The sequence below is a fragment of the Triticum aestivum genome, chromosome 1B (assembly GCF_018294505.1).
Source record: "Triticum aestivum cultivar Chinese Spring chromosome 1B, IWGSC CS RefSeq v2.1, whole genome shotgun sequence".
Classification (NCBI taxonomy): domain Eukaryota; kingdom Viridiplantae; phylum Streptophyta; class Magnoliopsida; order Poales; family Poaceae; genus Triticum; species Triticum aestivum.
Window position 1 is genome coordinate 399,085,598 of NC_057795.1, and position 11,377 is coordinate 399,096,974.

Here is an 11,377-nt window from a genome sequence, read left to right on the forward strand (position 1 = left end):
GTCAACGGAATTCAACCCTGCCGTTGCCGCCATAGCGAGCTCATCACCGAACTAGGGTATGAGTTCGAATCTTTGTGTTGTTCCTTACTCCGATTCTTAGCACAAAGCAAATGCCATGTTCTTTACCGCGTATGAGATCATCCTGTCCATCAAGAACATCCCTTAGATTAGATTTGATTCGAAAATTTAGGGTTAGGTTTTCGCCAAACTCATCTCGGACCGACCGAGTTGTAGAAATCGGTCTCACCGATTTGGCCTAGGCCATTGCACTTGCACTTTTCGGTCTGACCGAAAGTTGCAAATCGGTGTGAGAGTTCAACTCTCAGTGAAACCCTAGCAATCTCAGAGTCACCGAACTGTGTCTCGGTCTGACCGATTTCACTAGTTTAGACTCCAAAAGTTGCTTCGGTGTCACCGAGTTTAACAAATTGGTAGCTCTGAAATGCTTTCTATGGAAAACTAAAACTAAGTTTTTGACTCATTTGTTTTACATAGATAGATCTTGTCTACATCATGTCATCGTTCTTATTGCATTACTCCGTTTCTCCATGAACTTAATACGCTAGATGCATGCTGGATAGCGGTCGATGTGTGGAGTAATAGTAGTAGATGCAGGCAGGAGTCGGTCTACTAATCTTGGACATGATGCATATATAATGATCATTGTCTAGATATAGTCATGATTATTTGAAGTTCTATCAATTGCCCAACAGTAATTTGTTCACCCACTGTTTGCTATTTTTCTCGAGAGAAGCCACTAGTGAAATCTACGGCCCCCGGGTCTCTTCTTTATTATATTTGCCTTGGCGATCTATTTTCCTTTGCTTTTATTTTCAGATTTATTAAACCAAAAATACAAAAATACCTTGATGCACTTTATTTTATTTGTGATCCATTTATCCAATCCATTACAACTTTACGCCGTCCTTTTGCCAATTAATGGCGCCGTTACCCGAAAGGGATTGACAACCCCTTTAACACGCCTGGTTGCAAGTGGTTGTTATTTGTGTGCAGGTGTTGTTTACGTAGTGTTTCTTGGTTCTCCTACTGGTTCGATAACCTTGGTCTTGTCACTGAGGGAAATACCTACCTTCGTTCTACTACATCATCCCTTCCTCTTCGGGGAAATACTGATGTAGTTCTAGCAGACATCAAGCGCCAAACTTTTATTTTGCAAAAAGGCCTAAGGAAGACGCACGCACACGCAGCCAGCTGCCGCCGCTTCCATCGAAGAAGTTAGGGTTCCTTTGTCTTCCTCCTACACCGCTGCAGTCCGCCTCGTCTTCGGTGCCCCTAGGGCCATGGGGACGCGGTGAATCTTGGCACTTGCCGGTGGGAGGGCTCCGTTTTTAGATGTTCCTATTGGTTTATTTGGGTTTGTGTCCTGCTCGGGAAGATGAAATGTGGCGGCTCCGTGAAGATGGTGTTGGGAATCGTTGCATGGAAAACAAAAATTTCTAGGCACACGCAATGATCTATCCATGGAAATGCATAGCAACGAGGGGGATAGCATGTCTACGTACCCTCGTAGACCATAAGCGGAAGTGTTTCACAACGCAGTTGATGTAGTCTAACTTTCTTCGCGCTCCAACCGATCTAATACCGAACGTACGGCACCTCCGCGTTCTGCACACGTTCAGCTCGGTGAAGTCCTCGCCTTCTTGATCCAGCAAGACGGGCGAATTAGTAGATGAGTTCTGGCAGCATGACGACGTGGTGACGGTGATGGTGATGCAATCTCCGCAGGGCTTCGTCTAAGCACTACGAAGATATGACCGAGGGAGTAAACGGTGGACGGGGGCGCCGCACACGGTAAGACAATGATGTGTCCTTGTGTGGCACCCCCTCCCCACACACACACACACACACACACACACACACATATATATATATATATATATATATATATATATATATACACGTGGGAGGGGATGAGGCAGCCCTTAGGGCGCCCCAAGAGACTTGGCGGCAGCCCTAGGGCGGTTGCCTTGCCCTGCACCCCCCCTCCCCCTTCCTTATATGAAGAAAGGGAAAAGAAAGAGGGGGGAGAGGAAAGGAAGGGGGAGTCCTACTCCACACTTTTCTTTCCCTCCCCTCTTTCCTTCTCCTACTCATAAGCCAGCCTCTATAGGGGGTGCACCAACCCCTTGTGGGCTGGTGTGTTCCCTCTCCTGGCCCATAAGGCCCATATCTTTGCTGGGGGTGCCTGAAACTCCTTTCCAGTGACCCGATAAGTACCCGGTACCCTCTGAAATACTTTCGGTGTCCAAATACCATCGTCCTATATATCAATATTTACCTCTCGACCATTTAGAGACTCCTCGTCATGTCCGTGATCTCATCCGGGACTCCGAACAATATTCGGTCACCAAATCACATAACTCATATGATACTATATCGTCATTGAACGTTAAGCGTGCGGACCCTACAGGTTCGAGAACTATATAGACATGAGCGAGACACCCTTCCGGTCAATAACAAATAGCGGAACCTGGATGCTCATATTGGCTCCTACATATTCTACGAAGATCTTTATCGGTCGAACCGTTATGACAACATACGTAATTCCCTTTGTCCATCGGTATGTTACTTGCCCGAGATTCGATCGTCGGTATCTTCATACCTAGTTCAATCTTGTTACCTGCAAGTCTCTTTACTCGTTCTGCAATACATCACCTCGTGACTAACTCCTTAGTCGTTTGCTTGAAAGCTTATGATGTGTATTACCGAGAGGCCCAGAGATACCTCCCCGATACTCGGAGTGACAAATCCTAGTCTCGATCTATGCCAACTCAAGAAACACCTTTGGAGATACCTGTAGAGCATCTTTATAATCACTGAGTTAGGTTGTTACGTTTGATGGCACACAAGGCATTCCTCCGGTATCCGGGAGTTGCATAATCTCATAGCCGAAGGAATATGTATTTGCAATAGTAATATAACTGAATGATCATTATGCTAAGCTAACGGATGGGTCTTGTCCATCACATCATTCTCCTAATGATGTGATCCCGTTATCAAATGACAACTCATGTCCATGGTTAGTAAACCTTAACCATCTTTGATCACGAGCTAGTCAAGTAGAGGCTCACTAGGGACATGATGTTTGTTTATGTATTCACACATGTATTTAGGTTTCCGGTCAATACATTTCTAGCATGAATAATAAACCTTTATCATGAATAAGGAAATATAAAATAACAAATTTATTATTGCCTCTAGAGCACATTTCCTTCAGTCTCCCACTTGCACTAGAGTCAATAATCTAGTTCACATCGCCATGTGAATAACACCCATAGTTCACATCACCATGTGATTAACACCTATAGATCACATCGCCATGTGACCAGCACCCAAAGGGTTTAGTAGATTCAATAATTTATTTCACATCGCCATGTGATTAACACCCAAAGAGTAATAAGGTGTGATCATGTTTTGCTTGTGAGAGAAGTTTAGTCAACGGTTCTGTCACATTCAGATCCGTATGTATTTTAGAAATTTCTATGTCTACAATGCTCTGCATGGAGCTACTCTAGCTAATTTCTCCCACGTTTAATATGTATCCAGATTGAGACTTGGAGTCATCTAGATTAGTTTAAAGCTTGCATCGACGTAACTCTTTACGATGAACTCTTTATCACCTCCATAACCGAGAAACATTTCCTTAGTCCTCTTTAAGGCACTTAAGGATAATTTTGACCACTGTCCAGTGGTCCACTCCTGGATCACTCTTGTACCCTCTTTGCCAGATAAGTGGCAAGACACACATCAGGTGTGGTACACATCATGGAATATCGTATAGAACCTATGGCTGAGGCATAGGGAATGACTTTCATTCTCTCTCTATCTTCTGCCGTGGTCGGGCTTTGGGTCTTACTCAACTTCACACCTTGTAATACAGGCAAGAACCCTGATCCACTTTGAACTTCTTCAAAATCTTGTCAAGGTTTGTGCTTTGTGAAAGTCCTATTAAGCGTCTCGATCTATCCCTATAGATCTTGATGCCCAATATGTAAGTAGCTTCACCAAGGTCTTTCATCGAAAAACTCTTATTCAAGTATCCTTTTATGCTATCCAGAAATTCTATATCATTTCCAATCAACAATATGTCATCTACATATAGTATTAGAAATGCTACACAGCTCCCACTCACTTTCTTGTAAATACAGGCTTCACCGAAATTCTGTATAAAACCATATGCTTTGATCACTTCATGAAAGCATATATTCCAACTCCGAGATGTTTGCACCAGTCCATAGATGGATTGCTGGAGGTTGCACACTTTTTTAGCACCTTTAGGATCGACAAAACCTTCTGGTTGCATCATATACAACTTTTCTTTAATAAATCGATTAAGGAATGCAGTTTTGACATCTATTTGCCAGATTTCATAATCATAAAATGTGGCAATTACTAACATGATTCGGACGGACTTAAGCATCGCTACCGGTGAGAAAGTCTCATCGTAGTCAACCCCTTGAACTTGTCGAAAACCTCTTGCAACAAGTCGAGCTTTGTATACAGTAACATTACCATCAGCGTCAGTCTTCTTCTTGAAGATCCATTTATTCTCTATGGATTGCCGATCATCGTGCAAGTCCACCAAAGTCCATACTTTGTTCTCATACATGGATCCTATCTCAGATTTCATGGCCTCAAGCCATCTGTCGAAATCTGGGCTCATCATAGCTTCCTCAAAGTTCGTAGGTTCACCTTGGTCTAATAACATGACTTTCAGAACAGGATTACCGTACCACTCTCGTGCGGATCATGCTCTAATTGACCTACGAGGTTCAGTAGCAACTTGATCTGAAGTTTCATCATCATTATCATTTGCTTCCTCTCTAGTTGGTGTAGGCATCACGGGAATGGATTTCTCTGATGTGCTACTTTCCAATTCAAGAGAAGGTATGATTACCTCATCAAGTTTTACTTTTCTCCCACTCACTTCTTTCGAGAGAAACTCCTTCTCTAGAAAGGTTTCATTTTTGGCAACAAAAATCTTGCCTTCGATCTGTGGTAGAAGGTGTACCCAATTGTTTCCTTAGGGTATCCTATGAAGACGCACTTCTCCGATTTGGGTTCGAGCTTATCAGGCTGAAGCCTTTTGACATAAGTGTCGCAACCCCAAACTTTAAAAAACGACAGCTTAGAATTCTTGCCAAACCATAGTTCATACAGTGTCGTCTCAACGGATTTAGACGGTGACCTATTTAACGTGAATGCGGCTGTCTCTAATGAATAACTCCAAAACGATAGTGGCAAATCGGTATGAGACATCATAGAATGCACCATATCCAATAAAGTACGGTTATGATGTTAGGACACACTATTACGCTGTGGTGTTTTAGGTGGCGTGAGTAGTAAAACTATTTCACATTGTTCTATATGAAGGCCAAACTCGTTACTCAAATATTTGCCTCCACGATCAGATTGTAAAAACTTTATTTTCTTGTTACAATGATTCTCTACTTTACTCTGAAAGTCTTTAAACTTTTCAAATGTTTCAGACTATGTTTCATTATGTAGATATACCCATATCTGCTTAAATCATCTCTGAAGGTCGAAAAATAATGATACCGCCGCGTGCTTCAATACTCATCGGACCACATACATCGATATGTACTATTTCCAATAAGTCATTAGCTCGCTCCATTTTTTCAGAGAACGGAGTTTAGTCATCTTGCTCATGAGGCATGATTCACAAGTATCAAATGATTCATAATCAAGTGATTCTAAAACCCACCTGCGTGAAGTTTCTTCATGCGCTTTACACCAATATAACCTAAACAGCAGTGCCACAAGTATGTTGCATTATCATTATCAACTTTGCATCTTTTGGCATCAATATTATGAATATGTGTATCACTATGATCGAGATTCAATAAACCATTCACATTGGATGTATGACCATAGAAGGACTTATTCATGTAAACAAAACAACAATTATTCTGTGATTTAAATGAATGATGGATTAAAGCTAATTCCAATAGGTTACACCAATAGGTGGTGTTTTGTGCAACAAACCCAAAGAATAGGTATGCAAATTTGACCCCAATAGGTGATGGTTTGTGCAATTTTCTTCCCATGGGAAATTAGCATCTGTAAAAAATTATTAACCCGCTCATCCTTCTAATATATGATTTCAACCACCCTGGGATGTTGTGAAACCAAGACGATCACAGCTTTCCTCTTCTTTTACCACACGTTGCAGTGTCTGTGAAATATGACAAAAATGTACTGCTGTGGAAACCCGGAGGGGTTTTACCTAGTCCTACATGCCATCACTAACAGACCATCAAGATTAGCAACCTTTCATGGTGAGGAAAGAAGATGAAAAAAAAACTAAGCAGAAAACGTGCACCTACATTGTTTGTGTCTATTGTGTTTGCATCTCAGAAAAAACGACAAGTTGACTCGACACTTAAAGGAAAACTAGAGCCACATTCTTTGCGGTAACACCGGATCATCTGATGTATGTACATCAATCCAAATTGTCAATACAACACTGAAAAAACAAAGGCATGACGACCATGTACGGGAAAAAGTTAACTGTATTATTCTGTCTTTTTTTACTGTAGACGGACACTGCCTGTTGGCTAAAACAGGGAGATTACGGGCAGTATCTGGCTCGTTTTATCTACTGGCCAAAGTTCCCGAGAAGGCGCTCCACAGCAGCATGTACGTTCCCAGAAGTGGCCATCAGCGCCCGGATATTCTCTGCGGTGTCGAAGAACCCCATTTCTTGGAGCTGGCCGAGTTGCGTTGCATAGAGTTCCTCCGGTGGCACTGAAATTTTGACAACGGGGAAACTAATATCAGCCGATGGAACTCAATAAGAGCAGGCAAATTCTCAAGACGGCAGCGTATACAAACCATTGGAGGCATTTGGTACACCTAAGCCACCTCCAGCACCAAGCCCACTAAGCATGCCCATCAAGGTGTCCAGGCCAACATTTCCCCGCGTGCCTGTATTTGTTCAGACACTACCTCAACAAAGGTATGATATAAAATGTGTTTATCTAGACTGAACTTAAGATCTCTGCATTGCAAATCTAGTTTTGCTTCAGAAGCGAGCGCTCTGCAGTCAAGACTACGTAAAAATTCTGTTCAATATCCAGGTAGCACCGCAAAGCAGCTGGACAGTAGATCAGAGACATTACAAATAAAAATGGCTCCAAGCGGTGGAATCAAGGTGTATGGAACTACAATCTATTTTTCAGTTAACAAATCCAAATGAGTGGAACATTATTTGGGTCAGAGGCAACCCATTTCCATTTGTAAGAAACGTATCACATGATTCAGAATCAGGAACGCATCAATAATTGACTGTAGGCCAAATGATTCTGTGAATTTCTAACTTCTAATGTTTAATTCAGTAATTATCTTGCAAAAAAGAAAATTGCCTTAGTAGTTTCGAGTTACCAATGAACAGGTGGTAATGATTCTAATGCTACAACAGTATACCCTAACACATCGCGGAGCAGAAACTTTATGAACATGAACCAAGCAGAGCGTGTATAGAAAAGCAACTCTTGCCACAGGAGATCTTTTTTTTTGCGGGAACACAGGAGATCAACTACAAACAACATAAGAGAACTCTGGAGCATTCACATCAAACCTGACATAGTAATCCATATCCAGGAAGAAGAGATTATGCATAAAGAACATAATAATCAAGAACAATACCTGTGCCATTGCCTCCTAGGTTACCAGCCCTGAAAAAAAAAAGATGACTCAGCAAACGCATAATTGCACCCTCAAAAAATAAACATAACTGCACTTCATAATCTCCATTTCATTTAATTTCATAAAAAAAGGGGTGATACAATGATGCTATTGAGTTAGAGTTACTCACTGGCTAGGTTGATTTTGGCCAAGCTGTGATGACAGTGTCTGCTGGAATGAGAGTAATTGCTGCGCAGAACAAATACAAATTATCATAAAATAAAATACGAGAACAGTTGTTAACTTGCATCGCAACAGAGTTTACCTGCAAAGCCTCTGGGGATGCCATCTGGCGAAGAAATTCTGGGTTTTGGAACATATCCCTCAACTGAGTGTTTGACTCCATCAGGCTACGTGCATTTGGGTTCATGCTAAGCAACTGTGGGACAAGCAAATGTTACAGAATGATCCAAGGTCATCTCCAAAAATCATAAAAGAACTAGTTTTGAAAAATATTGGACCTGGTTCATTGACTGTGGGTCAGACATAATGTTCTGCATCATCTGCATCATAGCAGGGTTTTGCAGCATCTGACTCAAAAGAGCAGCATCAGGTGGACCACCAAGCATACTCCCCAAATCTGCTGAACCCAACCCTCCTAGACCACCTGCAGCACCAGTTCTTGCATTCCCACCAAGACCACCGAGCAGGCTGCTCAAATCTGCTGAACCCAGCCCTCCTGGGCCTCCAGTTGCACCAGCCCTGGTACTAGCAGCAGGACCTGACCGTGGTGTTCCTTGCGCACCCCCAGCTGGGAAAATAAAATAGTATCACAGGCAATTATCAGCAGCGGTGAGAATAAAAATACTACCACATGTAATTATCAACATTCAAGAACAAAACAAACAAAAAACTCTAAATAACTAGAACCTACCGTTGTTGCTCCAGGGGTTTGGAAGTGGATTAGTATTTGGAACAGGGGTTCCTGTTGTGGACTCTGGGCCGGTAGTTGGAGCATTTGTAGCAGCATTGCCGGCTTGGTTAGGCCCCTGATTTCCAAGAAGAGCTGCAAACGGGTTAGAGGCCGGGGTGCCTTCCCCACCCCCTCCCATTGTTGTTGCATTAAGAAAAGGCTCCTGTACAGTTTCATACATACGCCGGAGCATATTAAACCCTTCAGGGGAAGCTTCGATGTTGCTCATTGCTCTGTCTGTGTTCCGCATCATCTCCCTCATAATTTCAGGGTTTCTTGCAGCTTCAAGGGTCTGGCGGAGAACACTAGGATCATTGAGGACATGGGCAAGATCTGGATTCCGATCAATAATATCACGCATTTGTGGATTATTCATAATCATATTGCGTATTAGATCAGGGTTATTCATGAGGCTCTGCATCATTGGCATGTTCATTATCTCCCTCATAAGGTTGGGATTCTGGCTCAACTGTTGCTGCATTTGATCTAATTCCGGAAGTCCAGCCCCAAATAAACCTGCTGGCCTGCCACTAGCAGCTCCAGTAGCACCAAGGCCTGGAAATAAGCCTCCAAGACCACCTGCAGGGCCACTGGTAGGAGTGGTTGAAGCTTGGGGGCTTGCTGCAGCAGGTGCTCCTGATGCTGCTGGTTGGGCAACGCCTCGCACCAAGTGAATGGTGTGATCTGTCTCAACACCTGGAAAATACAAGTAGCATAGAAAAATGCTTAATAACACGAAGATCTAAATGACAGGTCAACATTACCATAGAAAGAAAGAATGCAATTGCATCCTTGCATGTGCCAAAACCATATACAGGAGTTTGTAATACAGTAAGATAGTGCAAATTGCTAGTATACCACAAATCAATCGTTCATCTCATCGTAAAATAATTTGCTAATAACCAACCAAATAATTACATTTTGGAACAGAAGCCAACTGTTACAGACTCATACAAGAATTACCAGTTTTCTCCCAAAATAAATTTAAAAAAAATTCCAAAGATGGAATTTAATGTTTTTTCATGAAAAGTATTAGTGATGCAACAAATTCATTGGAAAGCATTTGCTCCATGCAAGGGCATGTAGCATCTGCCAGTCTTTTGCAGACTGTTCCCTGCATTTTCCCAACACGAAGTGTAGCATTAGTGCCCTGTGTGTGTGTGATTCTGTAATATAATAGTCAAAAAATACGGAAACATGCTATCACTCCAGTGACTGTGGTTGTAATGACACTATTTTGTACACCCGCAAAAAAAAAGATACTCCCTCCGTCCGTAATTACTTGTCGCGGAAATGAATGAAAATGGATGTATCTATAACTAAAATACGTCTAGATACATTTATTTCTCCGACGAGTATTTCCGGACGGAGGGAGTACTATTTTGTAAAATAAGAAGTCGACCATTTAGGAACAAGAAACATTATGCATTTTCATTAGGATTCAACTATAAACTCCACGGAAGGCTTTCTCAGTTTACGAGAATATACAGTGACTTACTAAAAATACATCAAGAAATTTCACATACTTCCCCAGAGTAACATAAATTTTACACACTGAACAATCAATTGACACAAATTTACTACACTCTACAAACTACATTCAACAATCAAACGCCATGCCAAAATTCACACAAAAAAATACTGGAACTTCCTAATGATGATCCTTAAGCTAACATACTAATTCCCCACTCCACCTCAAGCAAATCCAGTAAATCTCTTCAGATTTCACCTGTAGCTATGTAATGATACATGCACAAGTAACGGAAGCTAAACTCCGTAACGCTTGGAATTAAATTCGTGACGCGACAAGAGAAGCTTACTTCAGCTTCACCATCTTCTATGCTATAAAAAACATCTATGCTGACGGTATCCGTTATCACTAACACACCCCACTGCCTACCCGCATCAACCAATCACCGTGTAGTATCGGCTAGCGCAGCGCATAAGCATACTGTTGCATCTGATCCACGCCAGCACGCTCCCAACCAACAAACGGGCATTGCAAATTTGCAATTCACGCAAGGGGCCGGCCAATTCGATACCACCGAAGCCAAACCGCGACCTTATTCCCCGGATATCCGTGTGGTGTGCACGCACCGTAGCTTTCTAGGGTTTGCTCGTCCTTGAGGATCCGGCCCTTGTAGATCAGGCGCTGCTGCGGCGCCGGCACGTCGCAGCTCCCGGCCACGACCTCCTTGAACGCCCCGACCGTCTCGCCCAGGTCGGCCTGCAGGGTGAACTTGGCGCCGTTGGCGCACCGGATGTTGAGCGTCGCCCGCGCCCCCGAGGGCGGGGACTCGCTCCCTGCCCCCTCGCCGTCGCCTGCTCCGCCCATGCCCTCGGCCGAGGCTCGATCCGGTCGGGTCAGGGGGGGTGCGCTGCGATTGGGTTCTGCCGTGTGCGCGTGAGCTTTGCGAGTTTTTTTTTTTCCTCTTCCCTTCCCTTGCTCGGAGAGAGAAGAAAGAGAGGAGAAAAAGAAGCAAATCGGCCGTGGACGAGAGGGATTTAACGGCGGAGGGCGCCGCGAGGTAGGGGTGGCGGACGGCGTGGATTCGTTGCGTGCGGTGGGGGCGCTCCGTGAGGTGTGATACGGGTGGGGGTCCTCGTGGACCGCCACCACAAGAGTCGGTGACCGGAAGGTTGTAGCGTTCGAGTCAGGGGAGGGTGCCTTCTCTATTCCCACCGGGACCGAACGAGTCCGTGGAATTTTCAGGCGGATTGTGCGAATCTCAACGA

At 43.5% G+C, this 11,377-nt stretch overlaps 1 protein-coding gene across 1 annotated transcript; it reads right to left on the reverse strand.

The window, feature by feature from the left end:
- Window positions 1–6,424: 6,424 nt before the first annotated feature.
- LOC100415858 (ubiquitin domain-containing protein DSK2b) lies at window positions 6,425–11,106 on the reverse strand. The gene is made up of 8 exons (XM_044546840.1): window positions 10,739–11,106; window positions 8,603–9,337; window positions 8,190–8,479; window positions 7,994–8,107; window positions 7,859–7,917; window positions 7,690–7,718; window positions 6,877–6,969; window positions 6,425–6,789 (listed from the first exon to the last, which is right to left on the reverse strand). Exons 1-8 carry the CDS (start codon window positions 10,974–10,976, stop codon window positions 6,641–6,643), a joined length of 1,707 nt encoding a protein of 568 aa, XP_044402775.1. The 5' UTR covers window positions 10,977–11,106; the 3' UTR covers window positions 6,425–6,640.
- Window positions 11,107–11,377: the final 271 nt, after the last annotated feature.